General features: G+C 46.7%; 1 protein-coding gene across 1 annotated transcript in view; it reads left to right on the top strand.

Annotated features, from left to right (window-relative positions):
- The first annotated feature begins 9,158 nt into the window (after positions 1-9,158).
- Positions 9,159-20,774, top strand: part of MYO15B (myosin XVB) — a 39,507-nt gene continuing 27,891 nt past the window's right edge. Inside the window, exons 1-19 of the mRNA XM_027895588.1 lie at positions 9,159-9,348; positions 9,901-10,047; positions 10,666-10,841; positions 10,917-10,978; positions 11,186-11,249; positions 11,995-12,104; positions 12,329-12,392; positions 12,759-12,869; positions 13,416-13,519; positions 14,666-14,729; positions 16,921-17,082; positions 17,400-17,528; positions 17,951-18,009; positions 18,092-18,215; positions 18,606-18,701; positions 19,293-19,424; positions 19,609-19,734; positions 20,201-20,278; positions 20,566-20,714. Of these exons, the coding sequence (XP_027751389.1) occupies positions 9,159-9,348; positions 9,901-10,047; positions 10,666-10,841; positions 10,917-10,978; positions 11,186-11,249; positions 11,995-12,104; positions 12,329-12,392; positions 12,759-12,869; positions 13,416-13,519; positions 14,666-14,729; positions 16,921-17,082; positions 17,400-17,528; positions 17,951-18,009; positions 18,092-18,215; positions 18,606-18,701; positions 19,293-19,424; positions 19,609-19,734; positions 20,201-20,278; positions 20,566-20,714 (2,147 nt within the window). The remainder of the gene's footprint in view (positions 9,349-9,900; positions 10,048-10,665; positions 10,842-10,916; positions 10,979-11,185; positions 11,250-11,994; positions 12,105-12,328; positions 12,393-12,758; positions 12,870-13,415; positions 13,520-14,665; positions 14,730-16,920; positions 17,083-17,399; positions 17,529-17,950; positions 18,010-18,091; positions 18,216-18,605; positions 18,702-19,292; positions 19,425-19,608; positions 19,735-20,200; positions 20,279-20,565; positions 20,715-20,774) is intronic.

Below are 20,774 nucleotides of genomic sequence, written 5' to 3'. Positions count from 1 at the left end.
AATATGGTTGTATCTATTGCAGATCAAACAAATGCATGCCTGGACTGTAGTCCTGAATTCAGCCCCCAAAGGATGGCACTGCCTATGTGGCCTCATGAACTGGGATGTGTTTAATAAGAGCAGGACTGGGATCTGGTGTAGGGTTGGCACAGCTGAAGGATGAGACAGAAGCAAATTTGCACTGAAGTCTAAAACCCAACAGTCTTTGCTAAGCCACAGTATTTGACTTCTTGATCTCTCAAGCAAAGGCCAAGGTTGTGTTGCAGCTGAAGCCGATTCCCTGAGCTAATCCAGGTGGAAGAGTTCTTCCAAAAGCTGCCACAAGCCCTTGGTCACAGGTAACTCCATGCCTTCACTCACAGCCTCAAGCCTCAGGTGCTTGGATATTTCCCTGCAGCACATCAGCCTCTTCCCCTGACATGATGATGATGATGATGATGGGCTGTTGGACAAGCTTTCCAAGGTGCAGCTTCCAGGAGGGCCTGCAAATCCCTGCATGAGAAGGTTGCTGTAGCAGTAGGATGGCCTTTGAGATCATCCTGCTGTTGGTAATTTGTCCCAGCTGTTTGCTTGGGTAGAAATGGTCTCTCCAAAGCATGATTTTCTTGTAATGAAACTGTTGTTTCATCTTGCCTCTCATGAAGATGTGAAGATCATGAAGGTAAGTGCTGGCTGATCCATGGGAATGGGAGGGGCAGGTTTGCTGGGAACACAGAGATAGGAGAACTTAAGGGCTCTTTGTACTTGTGGCCTTTTTCAGTAGAGAGGAAAACAGCTAAAAAGGTGCTTTGAGGCTGTTACCACTGCTCACCTCTTCCCCAGCTAGAAGAACCCAATGCTCTCCAGCTCTTGTGGCTCAGCTGTTGTATTTGGAGCTAAGTTTATACATCAAAATGGCTTTTTGGCAAAGATGGATGGTCCTTGACACATGCTGACAGCACTCAGGGAGTCACCCAAGGTAGGAAGCACTTGTATCTCCATGGGCAGAGCCCAGCCTGTCCCTGAACCTTCCCCTTCAAAAGATACAGATCTCTTCCTCCTGTTTGCTCCTCTGGCAAATGAGTCTGTGCATGATGTGCTCATTCCTCCAGACTCTGAATGCTGTTCATTTGTTTAAAGTCAATGTGCTGTTCCCTGATTATGCTCAGGGCAGGGACTTCAAAATCCGAAGCTTGGGTTCTGCTCACACTCTGCCTCCTTAAAGGGCTCTTGGCTTTATCAGATTGCTGTGCTGAGCTCTCTTGAAGATCAGGCTGAGCTCCTGAAAAACCCAAATGTGCTACAGGAGGACATCTCTGAGCTGCTGTCAGCCCAAAGTCAGATGTTATGGCTCGAGTCCTGGTGGGGGTGAGAGTCCAAGGCAGCAGGTTCAAGTAAAGGCTTGATGTTATTTCTTAGGCAGTGTATGGAGTTGAAAGTGGTTTAAACTATTGCTGAGGGAGCTTTATGCCAAACTGTAAGTTAGCCACAAAAATGGAATTTGGGAGAGGTGTTCTTAAAGGATATGATTGTTCTATAGACAAGCACATCTTCCCAACTTCATTCTGACACAGGTAAGAGCAAATTACTCCCAGTTTGTTCCACATCTTTAGCAGCAAAGCATAATGACAGTGACTGTGCTTCAAAACTGTAAGGACAATATCACAGGGCACAAAAAACATGAGTGGCCCAGTATCTCGCTGAAGTTTCTGTTGTTCCACTATGGGATAATCTGCTTTTGACAGAGCATCTGTCAAAGTTTCCACAACAAATTTTCTTCTAGACACTCAGACCTGCCTGTACCCTCCTCCTCATTCCCTCACAGAGCTCAGGAGACCAGAAAGTTTTATGTTTGTGGTGTCACTGCCAAGACGTCTTTCTGCCTTCCTGTGTCACTTGTTCCTGCTCCCTTTCTTCTCTTAGTGCCCATCTGTGCCTTTTTAATTTATTTTTTAACTAACTGTGTTAAAGTCTTGGAAGGGAATAGCCAGCAGGAGCAATTCCAGGCAAGCAAACCGCTCATTTAAGAGGAAGTTCACCCTTAGGTCACCTGGAAGGTCAAATTGCACTGCAGTGACCACCAGAACTGGTGCAAAAGAAACAGCTGGGGAATACAGAAGACACTGGAAGGAAGGAGTGGCCCCATAAAGTCAGTCTAGCTGTAACATGAGCCCTCACCCTTAGCTGCACGATTCCTTCTACCTTTATCTCTGCTTTTCAAATACCTGGGTGTAATCACTTCAGTCTGGACCATCTAACATTCCACTTCGAGCCTTTGATTTATACTGCAGGGGCTCAGCTGCTTTCTGCAGAGCAGTCATTTCCCAGGGGAGAGCAGCTCTGGGGGCCATGGCCCACCCCCCATGACTGGAGAGCCCTTTGCCTTCAGGTGTAATTGGTTTGAAACCCTCAAATCTAGGGAATTTCACTGACTCAGAGGAGCTCTGCATCAAACCCATCAGCTGTGCAGAAAAGGGGGAGAAGGGTAGCTCCTCATTTGAGGCCACCCAGGTTCCTCAGTGCACCCAGTGCACAGAAAGTCTGATGGAAGCAGAAACATCAAATCTTTGGTTACACTCTCCCAGGGCACCACAGCAGTGAAGGGGCAGGAGGATGACACGTGGGCCTGTTCCCTGGACCCCAACCATGCCAGAGTTCCTGCTGCTGGCATCACTCTCCCAGGGATTCCTGTTGTTACCTGCTGCAGTCACCAAACCAGCAGCACTGAGGTCACTCCAGCCTTGCCTGGCCTTGCCTCCTAAGTTTGTTCTTTTTAGACACCACAGGGGTCAGTCAGGGGATTAGGAGGAGGTCTGAGCCGTGTCTTAGCACAGTGAAGAGTCTCTGGGCTCAGACATGGACCGAGTCCATCCCTGCAGAGGGCTGTGACACCATCTGCGCTGCTGGGCTGTGGTTCTGGCTGACCCCTGGGCTGGGGCCGTGGGGCTCTGCCCTGCAGTGTAACAGGATCAGCCATCCCCGCTGAACGGCAGGCAATTGGGCAACAAAGTGCTCCTGAAATATTGAAGGAGGCTGTTTTCAAACCTATGTAACTTAATTGTTTTGGTTTCCCCTTGCAATCATGAATACTTTATTTGGCTTCCTCAGGTTATTGCCGGGGAAGAGGCCCTTGGAGACCTTCTGGCTCATCTTAAAATAGCTGGAGGAAAAGAGCAGAGGCCTCACCAGTTTGAAACAGTGAGAGGTCAGGAATGAGAGGTCAGGAATTCTCTCTCAGTAGCCTGGGGTACAGGCTCAGTGTTTTCTGTCAAAATGAGGCAGCATATGACAACAGTGGAGATATTTTATATTAATGCAATACAACTGGGATGGGGGGGAAATGCAAAAAAGAGGAAGATGTTTTTAAACCAGTCTTAGAGGCTGCAGGGTCAATTCTACCTGAATAGAATGAAACCAAGAAGAGATGCCATTTATACATTTACTCAAGTTTAATTGTAGAGACAGATGTTCCTAAGAATAACTTTGACCAGTCTCCTTACCTGACCCACTACCAAATAAACAAGGTGGTTGTGAAGTTATGCAAAGTGTCTTTTTTTTTTCTGATCTATCACAACCAGTTTCTGCTCTTTTATTCATGTGATTTAGTAGTTTTTAAAAACTGAGTTACCTTTTTATATCTCTTTTCTGCAATAGCATCAATGCTTTGATTTTATGTAGTTGGCTTCAGAAGAATTTATGGTGAACAGATGAGTTTGATGTGTAATCACTCTCTAATAATGTTTTAAAGTCACAGCAGCTCGATACTAGATGAAAGGACCTGATATTTTGCATAAATGAAGGAATCTTGGGGAAACTCCACTGTCCAGTCTGCTGAAATCTGGAAGGGTTTCATCTTTCCTGGTGCTTATCTCCCTTTCCCTGACAGCATCATGCCAGGATCACTTTAAAAGGCAAACAAATGTAGTGTTCAGAGAATCCAGGTTAGAGGTGCTGAGGCTCAGGTCAGTCTGAGGTGGGGAGGGAGGATCTGCACAGCAGCAATTCAGCCCTTCTCATCTCGCTGTAGCTCAGAGCAGACAGGAGTGATAAGATAGTGAACATGATCAGTGGCTTCATCTTGGCCGTCCCTGGGCAAGCCCCAATCTTGCCATCTGAGACTTCTGACAAACCCAAGAAATCAAAGCAGCAGAGGGCTCTGGTTCTGCCCGGGCTGTGCAGAGCTTTGAATAGGCTCCAGCTAATAATGACATTTGTTAGAGCCACTTTCTCCTCAGGAGCTGAGAGGAGTCGGATTTTTCAGAGCAGTTTCTCCTCCCTGCCATACCCACGTTAACAGCTTGGAGCTAAAAGCCCCGGGGGCTTTTTCCCAAGATTCCTTAAGGAATTCATGATCCAGATGGCATCAGTAATTCTGGGCTGTACGGGAGAGGTCACCTCTCTGCAGAGAGGGATGGAGTTGTTTGTAAACAGTTAATAAAGAACGCGATGAAGGAGATAACTAATAGAAGTGGACCATCCAGTGAGGAAAAGTTTAGGTGCAGCGTTGAAGTTCTCCATCTCAACCCTCAGGTTTTATCTTTGCTTCTTGGTGAAGGAGCCCTCAAGGTACAGTACATAACAGCCAGGGGCTCTTGGAAGGAGATAGACAAACAGGTCCCACCCAAACTAAAGCTGCTAAAGGTCTGAAATCTTATCTTAACAGCACTCATCACATTTTATGTTTGGGTCACTTGTTCTGGTGGCTGGCCACACCTGAGTTTGTCTTGTTTAATCTCCAGCATCTCTGGAAAGGTTTTTTGGGAGAGGGTGACCTTAAAGAACCAGAGTAGTCAAACCTGCACTGACTGTGTTGTCCCTTTACAGCCTGGTGAGAGCAGGGGAAGTGCAGACCAGACAGTACATTTGTGCTTGCTCTGTTACCTGGTTTCTTGAGAGCAACCCAGGCAGGGGAAACCCACCATCGACTTAGCCAGCAGCACAGCAGGGACACGATCTCCTGCTGTGAGTAACCCCGACTGTCTGCAAGCAAGGGGAGAACGGCTTTATTTGGAAATTCGAGCTGAAAGGAGATTTAGTCATTCTGCTTGGTTTGGACTGAGATTTAGGCATAATGAGGGCAAAAAGGGTGCCAGTTTTGCTGTCTTTTCAGTGCTGAGCTGGAAACTACTTCCCTGTTGTCAGCAGAGAGCTTGGTATTGGCAAGGAGAAGGGAGCAGGGGCTGAGCTATCCGTGCTTGGCTCCCTGGAATAAAACTCCAGGGATGCAGAAGAAAGGGGCCTATGATTTAATCCCTTTCACTGGCCTAAGCTTGTTTCTAGGTAATATTCACTGTGTCTGGTCTGGTAGTCTCTAGCATACATTATAGCAGATGTGTTCTGGTGTTGGAATTGACCTCTCCTGTCGGTCTGACTTTGGGAATCGACCTCATCATTCCACATCTGAGCCTCACTCTTGCCTAGGTGAAATCCCACCTCTTCTTTTATGCCAAACTCTGCCAGCCAGCTGGTGGTGTTGCTGGTTGAAAAGTTCAAAGGTACCACGAGAAAGCTTGAATTATTGATGTCACTTTCCTTCCATATACCTGTAATCATCTGCTGTTGGGACTCAGCCCAGCCAGAATATGTCTCAGACTCCGCAGCTGGGAAGGCTTGCAAGGAGGCTGGAAAAGACTCTGGGCTGCATGGAGACAAGGCACAGGAGAAGGGATATGTTACCATTACATGGATGTGACCTGTAATACTGAGGATTCAACGGAATCAGGGCGGACAGTGTAGGTATGTTGCAAAAATTACTGTTTGCAGGGTGATAAAGGAAGGACTTCGAGCGATTTGTACAGGTGAATGAAAAGAGAAACTTAAGAATTAAGTTCCAAGTATGTCCCTTTAAGATTAACGATTGTACTTTTCCTCTGTGTGAGTTGGGAGAAATCCCTGTGTTTAGGGAAGACGGGACAATTCCCTACTGATCTTCAAACAGCAGGATGAGCTTTCTGCTCTTTTTATCTGTAGGTTCATGCTCTGTTTCTTAACAGCTCTGAGGATCTCTTTTTCTCTGATGTAAGTTATTTCTCCTGAAAAGGAAGAATGAAATCAAATTGTTCCTTTTTCCTGTGGTGATTTAGGTGAAGTTGGTGTAGTGAGGGGGAGCTGAAAGACTGATGAGCAGGATCTTTCACCTGCTCCAGCGTGTCCAGCAGGCAGATGGTCCAGGGCAGTTAATCAAGGCAGGTCTGATGTCAAAGGAATTGTTTATATAAGCAGTGATTCATCTTCCCCTTCCCAGTAATAACAGTGGTATTACAAACCAATCTGCTCTAAAACCCCATCTCAGAAGAATTGTGAACTCTGGTTTTTCACTTTCTAACCTAGATTCATTCTGGGGTCCTGTCCTTACAGTGACTCAAACCCAAGTCCTGTGTCTAAGCCCCCTTCAAATTTGGGCAGTGCTCCTGATCCCCTCCCCATCATCCAAGAATTGCAGCATTTTTGTTTTGTGGAAGGCTTTAGCTCTCCACACACATGACTATCCAGCAACAGCACATAAAAGCAGACTTTTATTATTTTCTCCTGCTTTTGGCACTGTGGAGAAGTTGTATCAACTTTAAGCCCCCAGGAGAACAGAATATTAACAACTATTCTGTACTGAGGATTTAGGGCCTAATTCAGCTGCCATTAATCTCAGCAACAAAAGTCTTTTTGCAGGATTTAGAGATCTAGGCCACTAATATTGGGGTATTAAGTGGGGGGGAGGAGGAGGGCTGAAATAAGGTGACCAGACACCTACGTAATTTAGAATTCTGTTTAAAGAGAGGGGTGGAAGAGGATTTGATGTTGAGAGATGAACTCTGCACTGTGCAACATATGTGTCTGAGATGCTTTAACTCTAGACCAGAGTAAAAAAGTAAGTTTAAGAGGGAACCCTAAAGACACTCTTGAGGAACCCTTGACTGCATGTCACTGCTTTCAGGGCAGCAGCTTTTTGCAGTAAGACCATGTGCCTTACACACACCAAGTGGCCTTCCTGGGCTGTGTAAATCTGAAATGTGGTTTTGCTGCCCTCCTTGGAGTGACTGAGGTGAGGCAAACTTTGATTCACTGAGTTGTTCCTTGCTGGTTTGCTCTCAGAGTACTGGAACGTATTTTTCAATGGCTCTTATAAAAATTTTATTATAATGACTTGTAAGGATGCTTGGACAAGTTTCAGTCTGCAAGCAGGTTGTTGGGTGTTCTGGAGAATGGTTGCATTTCCATCCAGCAGAGTAGGCTGCCTTCCTGAGGTGCTAAAAATTCTCACTCCTTGTCAGAATTTATAGCACCTGCAAAGATTTAAAGCTTTAAAGCTTGCTGAATTGCAATCTTGACTGTGTCCCTTTAGGGCAGGGAGATACCTGGGGATGGAAGTTTCAACAAACCTTGTCCAGAACTGTTTTGGGCTTGCAGCCTGTGTGCTGTAAAAACAAAAGTGAAGCAAAACCTGAAACAAAATAATCATTATTTCTTAAACTGCAATGTGGCCAAATCTTTGTCAACTGTAGGAAAATCGTGGACAGTTGCCTGTATATGACTTGGCCTGTGGCAACAGTCTTAATAAAAAAAAAGAAAATCAGGGTGATTTGTGACAAACTAAACCAGAGATTAACCTGGAACAGGGACAGTCAGGTGAGGTTCTGCAAACATTTGGCTCTATAGAAACTTGGTAAATTAGTGCTCAGGAGGATCTGGCCTGCCTTTGGAGCTGATCTCACAGCAAAATGCACAATGTTTCCTTTCACAGGTGAATTGAGATAAGCCCTCACATACTCCTGAGTGCTGGAGAAATGCCTCCTTCCCGACCCAAGACTCGGCAGGAAAAGGTTGGAAAAGAGAAAGTGTTGAATTGTGAGGAAAACAAAAACTCCCCAGGAGACTCCAAGATCCGCTGTGGGAGGCGGAGGGAAAGGAAGAGTAGAGGGCAAGTGAAGGGCAAAGAGTCACTGCCTGGACAAGGTGACAGCCTTGAGGAAGAGCCCTTAAAAATCCAGAGGCTGAGGAGGCTTCAGGGAAGCAAAGAAAACAGCCACAAAAAGTTATTCCAGGGAAAAAGAGCCTACAGGAGAAACGATAGAAGTGAATCTGGTTCGGGAAGAAAACATGGAGAACAGCTGATGTCCAGGTTGGAGGGGAAAAAAGTAAAGGCCTGCAAGCAACAGGAAAAGACATCAGGGCAGGACAGTGAGGACAGCAGTGACAAGGAGGGTAAATCCACCACAAACAGCAAGAAACACAGTTCTAAAAAGAAGTGTGGAAAGCGTGTTGGTGTCAGGGGGAAAGTCACTGAGTTGGGGTCTGTAAAGGCAGTTGCAGAGCAAAGTGCTGAAGGCTCTTTTCGGAAAAACAGCCCACCAGAGAAGGCACAGAACCCCAGGGGAAAGCACAATCGGGGCTTTAAGGAGGCTTCTGGGCAGAAGTCACGTCCTCAATCCCAAGGCAGAACAGCACAGGCACAAGGTGAGAGGACTGGGAAAAAGAAAGTTGAGAAACATGCCAGGATTGTCATCACTGAAAGTGAAGAAGAAAATTTCCTGGAAACCTCGGGTGACTCCAGCTCTGCCTCCAGCAGTGAAGGCCATGGGACCCAAGAAATGGGTACAAAAGAGACTGTAGTGGGCAGCACTTCCAGCAGTGAAGAGAAGAGCAGCTCTTCAGAAGAGAAGAGCAGTTCAGAAGAGAAGGGCAGTTCAGAAGAGAAGGGCAGTTCAGAAGAGACAAGCAGTTCAGAAGAGAGGAGCAGTTCAGAAGAGAGGAGCAGTTCAGCAGAGGAAGATGGCAACAGCGAGAAAGAAGCTGTGCTCGAAGGTCCTCCTGTGACTGAAGGCAAAGGATACAAGGAAGTAGTTGATGAAAGTAATGAAGCATCTATTGGACCTGAAAGGGAGCAGGAAACCACAGATGGGAACATTGCATCTGAGGATGAAGGCACTGAATGTGCAGGACTGGAAGCAGAGGAGAAGATGAAGGAGCAAGATGACATGCTGTCACAACCAAAATGTATTCTAGCTGAGAGCAGTGGGGCAGATGATGAGGTAAACATTTCAGAATTCCAAGTTAAGAGTCTTAAGAACAGAGAAAATAATCAAGTAGACAAGGAAAATATACTGGAAAATGACAGAGTTCAAGGTATGTCAAAAGAGGGACATACAAATTCTGACAGCGCTGGGGAGAACAGAACTGAAGAGACCATGGATGAAGGAAAGGAAAATGCAACAAAACCCCTGCCAAGTGCTGTGAAAGCAGAACTCCACGATGGCCTTAGCAAAGTACTGCAAGGATCTGAACAGGAGGAGGTGGTGAACAACAAAGGCAGTGTGCTGGAAGACAGCCCTGTGCTCTCCAAACAGCAGAGGACTTTGAAGGAGAAGTCTGGGAGGGGTGAGATCACAGAACAAGGTGAAGAGGTAGCACATGGACAGAGGGACAGTTCATCAGACTGCAGCAAGCAGGAACTGGCAGTGATGATGCTCACAGAGAAAAGTTCTCAATCCCAAATGCCTCTCAGTCTGAAAAAGAAGCATAAAACTGCTGAGACCAAACTGTTACCAAGCTGTAATCCAAATCCTGTCCAAATGGCTTTGGGGACCAACCCAGACCTGAAAAATGTTGAAAGCATCTGTTCAAAACCCATGACTCCAGAAACCCTCAGTAAACAAAAAGAACCTGACATAGCTCAAAGTTTTGGGGAGAAAAGATTAAATACTTCAAGCTGCTCCATGATTGTAAAAAAATCATCTGATAAGCAGCTCCTTGGAAAGAAGAAGAAAGTTGGAAAAGTTACTGGAAAAGTTAAACTGAGTTCAGGCCAGGCTTCAGAGGCAAAAGAAGAGAAAGCAGAAGAAGTGCTTGCAGAGGCACCTTCTGAAACAGAACATGGGCATGGCTGGAAAGGATCCAAGCACTTGCACACCCATTCTACTTTTAAAAAAGTCACCAGCTGGCTTGGGCAAAAACCTGCCAAGAAAGCGAGGCTGAAAGCTCGTCTGCTGAGCGTGGCACGCGCAATTGGTATTTCGAGATGGCTCTTGAAGAAATTTGGGAAGAGGAAGAAGAGCAGCAAACCTTTTGGATTCAGAAGTAGAATGGCAATCCGGCTTCTGAGCACTGCTGGGTGGGTTGGTCGGCCTAGCAAAGCCTTCCCTGGTGCAGCTGGACAGCTGGGGAGGGCTGAGCTGAGGGACAAAGAATCTTCTCCTCCATTGCTGGAGGGGAAAAGTGGTCCTAAAATGGCAGAGGAAGTGGGACAGGTTGATTTGACTGCTAGTGATTCCCCTCTTCATGGAAGCAGTCCCTCTCCATGCTTGGATGAGGAGAAGAGCAATGCTACTGATGCCAAGTTTGCTATAGTGTTCCCCAGAGTCCACAGCTTGGTTAAGGCTAAAAACTCCTTATCCAGGGGCTCTGGGAAGGATTGTTCCCTAGAGAAACCGAGACCTCTATCACACAGAAAATCTGTCACCCCTGAGCAACAGAGTTGCAGATTCAAATGTGACCTTCCCAGGTCTTTGGTGGGTCAAAGCCAGAGAAACAGCAAACGGGGCTTCCTTCTGCGTGGAGAGGATCCCACATGTACACCAGACTGTTGCAGTGGGGTGGATGTCACAGGAGGCTCGGCTGTGCTGCAGCCTGCAGGGCCCGTGGTCACGCCTGGCGTTCACTGGTCTGAGCAGCAGGCCCAGGGCTGTGACCCTGCAGCGTGGCTGAACTCGGAGCTGCTGCTGCCACACCTGACCATCGAGAACCTCAGCAAGTGGGCCGTCTACAAGGACCCCCAGCTGGCCAGCAGCCGGGTGGGGAAGGTCTTCAAGGAGCAGTGGGAGGCAGAAGACGCCACTGACAATGTGCCAGAGATGGAGTTCCTGCAGAAACAGGTACAGGTGGTGTCTCCGGTGCTGGAATGAAGCTGAACCTCTCCTGATTGGCAGTAATGTGTCTGTGCATTTCAGGTGTACAGGTGTGAAGATCTCTGTGCAGAAATTGAGGAGATTGAAGACCTAACCAGACTGGAGTATGTGTCCTCAGCAGCATTCTGCAGCTAGTTCAGGTCACGGGGGGTTTGATTGTTATCCTTCAAAGTTGGCTCAACAATAAAAAGCACATTTATAGATCTTGGGAGGAAACAGAATTAATTTGATGCATGTCATAGCTGAGTAAGGTTACTATTAACACATGCAAGTGAAGTTTATAGCTGACCAGTCCTTTCTTCTATTTGTAGGGAAGTCTGTGAGAGCTCAGTCCTGCTGTGCCTGAAGAAGAGGTTCCACCGCAATCTCATTTATGTATGAGACAAACTGTGGGTGGTGGTGTTTGGTTTGGGTTTGTTTTCTTCAGTGATTATTCATTCTGAGCCACGAGCTTTTAGAGAAAATGATTGATATGATTCCATCAAGCTCTAATAGTGCACCAGTAGCTCAAGAGCTCGGTCATTACAGTGATAAAAAGGATACTCACACAGCTTTTGCTCAGAAGGCAGATAACATGAAATACTGGGGGTAAAATCAGAAAGTTTCAGAGCTTCTCTGTAATTTTGCTGTTCATTGGCATCCTGTGAGCATACTTGGGCTCCATTTCAGCCTCAGCTGCTGCTCGTGGGATTCTCCTATCTTAGCAAAGCAGTTCTGAGAAGAAACCTCTGAGTTTCTGCAAACATTTCAAAGTGTTGCAGTCCAGATCTAGTTCTGGATGGCTAATTGTTCTTTTTTTCTTTTTTTCTCATTTACTGGCTCAGGTGTTCAAGCCTGTGCCTGTAATTTCACGTGGAGCTTGGAGAATAGACAGTGGCCAGAGAAGATGACAACAGACCAATGAGTGCTCACTTATCCCAGATTATTAATGACAGGGCTTTGAAAATGACTCTGAAAAGCTGTGCCCTGGATAAGATGACAGTATAGTCAGAATAGACAGTATTCTTTTAAAGGGCATTTAAATCTTTGTACTAATATATGTGTTCAGTTGCCTTCCTCATTCAGAAATTTCTAAGAAGCCACCAGATTTTTTTTCCCCCCTTTCTTATTTTTGTCCTAGACTTACATTGGGCAAATTTTGGTTTCTGTGAATCCTTTCAAAGACCTCAGTATCTACTCTGAAGATGTGGCTGCCCAGTACCATCAGGGGACTCTCTCAAAGAATGCCCCGTACGTTCCTCTTTCTCGAGTAACTCCCCAAACCCTGTTCCATCTCTGCTCCATTTTATGTTCCTCCAGTCGTGTGCTGGAGCAGGGTGGATGTCACAGGAAGTGAACAACCCTTTTGGCAAAGCTGTAGTTATGTAGATCCCCGATGAGTAACCTCTGGGTGCTGCGTTTGTGAGGCAGAAACGTGAGGTCGGTTAATGGGGCGTTTGTTTCTGTCTGTTCAGGCACATCTTTGCCATAGCAGAAATGGCCTACACGCTGTCCCAGTCGTCAGGGCAGGAGCAGTGTGTCATCATCAGGTAGGAAATGAGGTGCTTTCCTGAAGGCCTGTTGGTTTCTTTATGTAAAACTTTCACCTTTGTAAGTTGGTCGTTCTGGCTCTTGTGTGAGTGCTCTCAGAAGAGAACCTGAACAAGGTGGGTTTTTATTTCACTCTGTGCAAAAACTGTTTATATTTTCTTTCACATGGGTTCAGAGGAGTGGAAGAGAAGGCATTTGGCATTCCAGAGTGGAATCTCGTTTGGGACCACTTTGTCAAGTTGTCTCAGTGTTTCAAGCAATAGGTGACAGATCTTCTGTTGTAAATCAGTGCCACCCCACTGATCTGCTGTAACAGAGCTCTGATGTGTCTGGATCAGGTAACTCTGATACCAGCTTCTTACCTCTTGTTCCTCCAGTGGACACAGTGGATCAGGTAAAACAGAAGCTGCCAAAGCAATTGTGCAATACCTGACCCTGCTGTACCAGAGATCAGACAGCCACAGGGTCAGACAGGTAAGAGAAAACAGAGGTTGGCTGGATGCTGTGGTGGTTGGGCAAGGAAAAGAAGCCAAAGACAGGACAGAGAGTGTCCAGGCTGATGTTATTTCTTTATTCCTGTTCAGCTGACCTGGACTTTGCATGGCTTGTGGTCCAAGGTGAAGCTCCCAATAAATACATGAGGACAGCTGGTGTATTTGTAGTTCTGTATATTAATATCCTGGAGGTCTGGTGCTGTATAGAGTGGTGCATCTGTTTGAACAGAGAGATGGTACCTGCCACAGAGAGCTTATAGCAGAGTCTGGGAGGTGAATCTGAACAAACACAGAGCAGAACTAAAGTGAAAGATAATAAAAAGCTCACAGAGCACTTGCCAGTGGCTAGAGATGATGATACCAGGATACATTTAAAAAGAGATTTTTTTATCCAGACAAGAATTATATCAGTGAAGTCCCATTTTTCTTAGATTTATAAACTAATAGTTACTTAAGCCCCTCTTGGTTTAAAAACCTGTGATTGCAACTGAAGTGTCATCTCCCTCTTTTCTTCAAGCCCTGCAATGTCCTACCCATCCTGGAGAGTTTTGGAAATGCCAAAACCATCCTCAATGACAACTCAAGCCGTTTTGGAAAGCTCCTGAATGTCCACCTGCGACAGTGAGTTGAAGAAACCCCTTGGGTGCTTGTCCTTCCTTCCACTGCCAAGGGGTGCTGGGGTGAGGAAAGGTCGAGCAGTGCTTGGGGCTCAGGCAATAACCAATCCTCCCTCCCCCTCACTCTTGTTATCATCAGGGGAGGAAGAGGGTGAGTTTACACCCCTGTTTTGCCCTTAAGTTTCCTCCACAAAAGAATGGATCTTACTTCTCAAGACGAACGTTAAATTAAGAACATAAGAGTGGCCGAACTGCTTATACCAAGAAGCCACCTAATACAGTGCTGTGTCTCCAGCGTGGGCCACAAGCACTGGCTGGGGCAAGAACAGGCCAAATACGTACAGGACTTTTCTCTAACACTCCTTGAGCTCTTGACCATTTGCAGCAGCCCAGGAGTTTTCCCGAGGTTTTCCAGTTTCCTCTTGGACTCGCACAAACTTCATGCATCTGCAACAGCCTTTGACAGGAGTTCCACAGGTCTAACCAGTCCTGTGAAAAACACCTTTCTGTTTTTGAACCTATCTCCTTTCCAACCTCTGGGTTTGGTTTGTTTGCTTGGGTTGTTTTCTGGCTGTTGCCAAGCACTGAGCTGATTCTCTCCTGTGACTGTCTGCCACAACCCTCAGGACTCAGTCCTAAGGAGCAGTGGTTAATTTGGGGCTGTGAGTTTACATGTGAAGCTGGGGCTGCATCCATCACTTTACATTTATCTACAGTGGATTTCACGTGCCATTTTCTTGCCCACTCACTCTGTACTGTAAGGTCTGCCTGCATTCATTGACAGTTGGCTTTTATCTTCACTGCCTTGAACCATTTCGTACAAACAGGAAGCTTTGTCACATTGTTGGTCAGCTCCTCTCTCAGGTCATTTATCAAACCCTCAGTTACACTCACTGGTCAGGCACAGACACTTTGTGGAATTCTAATGGTTGCTTCACAATGTTAAGAGGAATCACCTTTACTCCCGTGTCACGACTTTCCCTCTTATGCTGTGGTTGCTTGGTTTCCCTGGAAGTCTCACAACTTTGTTGAAATATTTTGGGAATTCATGTAGACTGCACCCCTTAGATCATTCTTATCTACAGAGACAGTGATCTGCAGAAAACCTGTTCCTAGCCTCTGACAGGATCTGTTGGTGTCTTATGCTCAGTGGTGTCGTGGTAGGAACATCCATCTCCCAGTACCTGCTGGAGAAGTCTCGAGTGGTATTTCAGGTGAGGACCAGTGGCTCCCTCTCTCCCTTATTCATATTTATTCTTAAACTTACTGTTGAGTAACAGGAATGGGAATAAGTGTGAGAATTGCCTCCCATTTCAAGAGAACAAGAAATATGTCCCCTCTGTGCAACACAGGATGACTACTTATTTTATGTGAATAAAATAGAAGGTCTCTCTGTCTCAGGTTGAATTAAGCCATTTATTAGGGATTACTGAGAGTTAAATCTTTCCTCAAGTCATTTTTCTTTATCTCTGGAGTGTGGAAAAGATCAAATATTGGAGCTGGGTGAAAAGGACTGTCCTTTGATGGAATGCTCTTAAGGTGCCAATGAGAAAACCTGGAAACTTTTCAGATTAAATGGATCTGGTCTTGTCTTGCTGACTTCAGTCTGTGTTCTGCTCCTTGAGTATATTCTGTAGGGGTCTGGAGCTGGACATCAGTCAACTCTGTGTCCCCTGTCAGGCCCACGGGGAGAGGAACTACCACGTGTTTTATGAGCTGCTGGCTGGGCTGCCCATGGAGCAGAAGGAGGAGATGTACTTGCAAGAGGCAGAGTCTTACTTTTACCTGAATCAGGTGAGTGAGCTGAGGGTGCTCTGCAGCAGCTGATGCAGTGAAATAGCCAAGACATCGCTTCTGGTTTAGTGACACACTCGCTAACTTTACTTCCCTGCTAATGTGTCCTTCACAGGACATGCTAAAACTCTGCTCTGTTTCTTCTCACACCTGAGCTAAGAACAATACCTTTGTCTCTTCGGTGATTCTTTTCTCACCTTTCAGGCCCCTTCTGCTCCCAAAGAAAACATTTTAAAAAGGAGTCATTGTGCAAACCCGTGGCTCCACCGTGTGGTGGGAAAAAAATCCTCCTCTCCTTGCCTTCCTTTGCCTTTGCAATTTATCGTGGGACTGCAAAGAACGCGGGGTGTTTCTTTCTACCTCCTGCAAAAAATTTACTTCGTCGACCGAGTCAATGGGTGAAAATTTTAAACTACTGATATGTACAGTTATCTAAGTTGGAAAATGTTTTTTTTTTATATCAAGTCATAATCTTGGAACAACTTTTGGAACAAGTTTTGGTTTTTGTCCGACTGTTTGCGTTTTGGGAGGTTGTTTGTTTCGTTTGCTTGTTTGTTGGGTTTTTTTTTTTTTGTTTTTCCATATTCGAGGAGTTCACAGAAATAGCAAGAGATCTTCCCTCTTTCAGCCGTGAGTGAGTCAGCTTTGCCAGGTGGGAGCAGCAGCTCTTCAGGGCAGCTGTGGTCGTGTGAGGAATCCTCGATGGTGATTGCTATCACCTTGCCTTCAGGGGAGGAATGGACAAGTACCAGTAATGACTCAAGGATGAAGGGCAATTAAGGGGCCCATCCCTTGATGGGTGATGTCCCTGATTGGCAAAGCTGTTGTAAACCAAACGCTTCGAGGTGATAGTTAACAGGAATGTCTCGTCGGCTGCAGAGAAGGAAAGGAAGGAAAGATCAGATTATGCACAAAGTTGGCAGAGACTGACAAAATCTCTCTTGGGTCTTGGTCTTGGCCCAGGGGCTGCCTGGACCTCATCCTTGTCTCACTGGAACCTGAGAGTAGCTGGAAACTTTGATCAAAGGATGCCCTTGTGTACACAAACAGGTTCCACAGTCCCCCCCAGCCCAGCCCAGGACTTCTGTGAACTTCAGGGTCACAGGCTGTTAGGAGTGTCCTGTAGAGATAAGCTCAAGAAGCAGAAACACGATAAGGCCGTGTTGTGGAGAAGCTCTGAGGCAGAGGTGAGACAGGCTGCAGCACAGGGTGGCTCTCTGGGTGCACAGATCCCCATTTGCCTTGACCCATTGGGTGCTGGTACAATTTGGGGTGGTGACTCTGCCATGACTCCTTTGGAGTCGATTCTGGCATCCCTTCTTCTCTCAAGCTGCACCCCAGCAGAGGGCAAGGAGTAGCTGGGGTGCTTGTACTGGAACCATTACAGAAACTTGGCATGTGAGGGCAAGAGAGATCTTACTCAAAAACTCCAGAGAGGAGAGTCTGGCCCATCACAAATGCTGAGCTCCCACTAGTGGTGCCTTTGGGCTCTTTATTTCGGATTCCTCCAGTTCCTAGAACATTGAGCTGCTCTGGAGTTTGCTGCAGGCGGCTCAGCTCCAGCCTGGGGCAAAAGGGGCCGATCACGATTATCTGTCCCTTTCTTCTCAGGGCAGAACGTGTGACATCCTGGGGAAGGAGGACAGTCAGGACTTTCTGGTCTTGGTGCAAGCTCTGGAGGGAATCTGCCTCTCAGAGGACCAGCTGAGCTCCACCTGGGCTGTCCTGGCTGCCATTCTGCAGCTGGGGAACATCTGCTTTACCTCCTGCGAGGTACCTCACAGCTTGGGAGTGGGATGTGTGTGATTAACATTGCTGTTATCCCATGTGGTGGGACCAGGGACATTATTCCTGACAGAAGACTATTCTGTTCTTTTGGTATTGGGCTCTGGACTGACCCAGGCAGGGACAGAAATGGGAGGCAAGCAAAGGTCATTAGAAGTGGAGTGGGTCTAAGAGGAGCCAGAATAAACCTGGTGTTTTACCCAGGTGTTGTGACCAGCTCTGTGCAGCTGAGGTCATGTTGAGAATATCAATATTAGTGAGACTCGTATCCCATGCACAGATGAATCTGTTTCTCTTTTATTTAGAAAGAATCCTACGAACACGCTGCCATTGCCAGTGACACTGAGATCCAGATTGTGGCCAATCTGTTGTGTGTCTCAGCAGATTTCCTGCAAAGTGCTGTCACTCACCGTGTCACTGTGAGTACCTTTTTGGTGAGTTCTTATTCATCCTGAAGCACAGGATGTCCAGTGCTCTGTCAGCAGAAGGGCCACCACCTTAGAAGGCCCAAAATCTGGGAAGTAAAAAACAGGGGAAGTAAAATGGTTGGAATGAACTGAATCCATCAAGGCAGCTCTGTAAAGACATCAGAACTCACATCCAGGAGGGCTCTTTGCTGACATGAAGTGGCTTCAGGCTTATCAGTTTGGCCAGCTGAGTCACCCTCAGAAACGAGGCAGCAAAATTCTCGGCTTACTTTTGCCTTTGATACCTGGGTAAATTCTCAGGCCAAACAGAAAAAAAACCACCTCAAATCAATCAGTTTATTAGTTGGGTTGATTTCCTTGTGGATTAAAAAAAAAAAAAAAGTATTTGTGAGTTAATAACAGTAAATTCTGGCTCTTTATGCACCCAGGTGACATCTTATGACCGGATCTTCACCCCTCTGTCTGTAGAAGGAGCCATCGATGCCAGGTGACTTCTGCTGTTGCCTGGGTTGGTGAGATGCTCCCAAGAGTCTTTGCAGTAACAGGTTCAATTGTCTTATCCCCCTCAGGGACTCCATTGCCAAAACTCTGTACTACCTGCTTTTTGAGTGGCTGCTGCTGAGGATCAACGAGTGGTTGGCTCCCTGGGAATCAGACTGTGCCGTGGGAATTGTGGACATCCATGGTTTTGAGGTTACTTTGCCTGTTCTTTTGCCATGGGCCGGGCTGTGAGTGCTCCCCAACACCTCTGAATTTTTTACTTATGACTCCTGTTAAAATCTGTGTCCCGAGGAACGATGAAAACAATGGGATATGCAGGTGGGGCTGTGCAGCCAAGAGATCTCTTCTTCTTCATGCTCTTTCACAGCTTGTCTTGCCTCTTGCTGTTCAACCAGGCTGAGAGCTTGCAAACCAGACAGAAGATGATTTGAACTTCTCAGGTTCATTCACACTGATCAGAACCAGCTGCCTGAACCAGCAGCTCAGCTCAGCACCAGCTGGGGCTGTGCAGCATTTACAGGAAGCCACAGGTCCCTGGCTGGGCTGGGTGTTGGAAAGGGTTATCCTTTTTTGCCTTTGCAGGATCTCGGGGTGAACAGCTTGGAGCAGCTCTGCATCAACTTTGCCAATGAGCACCTCCAGCAGTTTTTCAGTCAGACTGTCATTGCCCAGGAAGAGGTAAATGGAACTCGATGGAACCCCCACAACGTGTTAGGGCAGCTCATATGGAATGAGCTTGAGGCGTCCTCAGCTGGAGAGCATCCTTTAGCAGTGAATAGGAAGCTGAATAGACTTGGTCCTCTTAAGTACCCATGGAATTCCAGTCCAAAGAGCCTATTTAATATCTTTTAATAATTCTCTAGTAAATTAAGGTAAAATTAAGGGAATGAGAGTTTTTTTAGCACCTTGTTCCCTTTTGCAGATTTTATGAGTGAGTTGGTCAGGGTGAAGGATCCCAGTCTTGAGCCAGTACTTTTAAAGCCTGTTTGGCCTCTTTGTAGCTTTTTATGTACCACTTCTGTACTGGGAATGAAAGTGTATTTGTCAGATTTGTTGCCTTTTACAGTTCACTTTACCACTCTGCTTATCAGCCTTCCTCTCTTAAAGTAGGACAATCATTAGGAGCTTTAGAAGAAGTTTCACAAGACAAAACCAGATAATTCTAGGCAAGTTCCTAACAACAGTTGGACACCAGTTTTCTAATGAACAAACCAAATCTCTCTCAATTTACTCTTGTTTGCATGGCTGCATTTGGTCTCTAACATGCAGGAGGAGTACAGCCAAGAGCAGTTAGCTTGGATTCCTATTTCCAAGATGTACAGCGAGTCGTGCCTCGATTTCCTCACTGCAAAGCCCCACGGCCTCTTGTGTATCCTGAATGACCAGACATCACTGACTCAGGTGAGAAGCTGTTGGCCTCTCATATGATCCCTTTCACAGGATGATTATGGGGAAGCTGTTATCCAGACTGAACAGGTGCTGTGCCTGCACCATTATTAGATGGTTTTACCTTCGGTTTAACAGCACCTTCCCAGTCCATTGAATACGTTGCAGCAACAGGGAATGTTTGTCTTCTCCTTTACAGGCCACAGACCACACTTTCCTCCAGAAGTGTCACTACCATCATGGAAACAGCCCCTGGTACACCAAGCCCAAGCTGCCCTTGCCAGTGTTCACTGTGAAGCACTACGCAGGCCCTGTCACCTACCAGGTGAGCTGGCAGGGGCTTGGAGTGTCCTGGTGAACCAGCTCCCAGTCCTGTGACCAGAACCCTTCCTTAGTAACTCCACATCCCCCTAGAGCATCAGTTTATCACAAATCAGGAGACTCTTATCGGGAGAAGCAACTAAGATGCCTCTGGGCAGAAGCAAAATAGTTATTGACCTCAGCGACACAACAGCCTGCACTGCTTGTCCCAGAGCCCTGGGAATCCAGGAAAAGCTATAGCTGTGAGAGGTCAAAGCCTGCTGGGCAATGTGAATGGAAGAGGAATAATCCCTCCTAAAAGCAGGAGTCATTGTCCCCTCAACTCTTGGTGGCAGCAGGAAGAACCAGCTTCATTCTCCAGGGCTTTCCCCTCCATCCCCCTTTCCAGCTGCGTGCCCCCAGTCAAGGTGTGTGTAGGAGGGGTGTTTGCCTGTCTGAATGGTGCATTAAACCAGACTTTGCCTCTGCAGGTCCACAAGTTTCTTAATAAAAACCGTGACCAGCTGCGTCCAGAGGTGCTGGACATCTTCTCTCAGAGCCGCCTCAAGGTACTGCAGCGGTTCAGGAGGGAGATCTCTGTTGCAGGCACCTAATGAGCCACTCATTGCTCTCACATGAGAAGCAGAAAGGCCCTGATCAGGTGTCAGGAGAGCCTGGAGAAACCATGAAGGGTTCTATTTTACTGAAGGACACTTGGGAGTTGAGCAAGTCGTCTTTGCCCATATTTGATGCACTTCATATAAAATGCACAGACTGCCTGGGGGTAGTTTCAGGTAGAAGAGATCATTCTTTCCGTGTAGTTCAGGGAATTTTGTTAATTTCTTTGTTTTTGCAGGTGGTGTCTCACATTTTCCAGAAGGCTAAAGCTGCCCACAGTCAGCAAAGGAAGCTGGGGCCGAGAGGCAAAGGGCTCAAGCCTCAGACCTCCACACTGGTGTCCAAATTCCAGCAGTCTTTGCAGGACCTCACAGCCAAGCTGAGAAGGTGAGAGATGCTGTTGCACACAGAAATGTGTGAAGCCCTCCATCGTCAGCACAGAGAGGA

Source organism: Empidonax traillii, unplaced genomic scaffold, assembly GCF_003031625.1.
Source record: "Empidonax traillii isolate 1590-97213 ecotype Southwest subspecies unplaced genomic scaffold, ASM303162v1 scaffold462:size771534, whole genome shotgun sequence".
NCBI lineage: Eukaryota > Metazoa > Chordata > Aves > Passeriformes > Tyrannidae > Empidonax > Empidonax traillii.
Note: the sequence above shows the minus strand (reverse complement) of the source record. Positions and strands in the feature narration are given on the sequence as shown.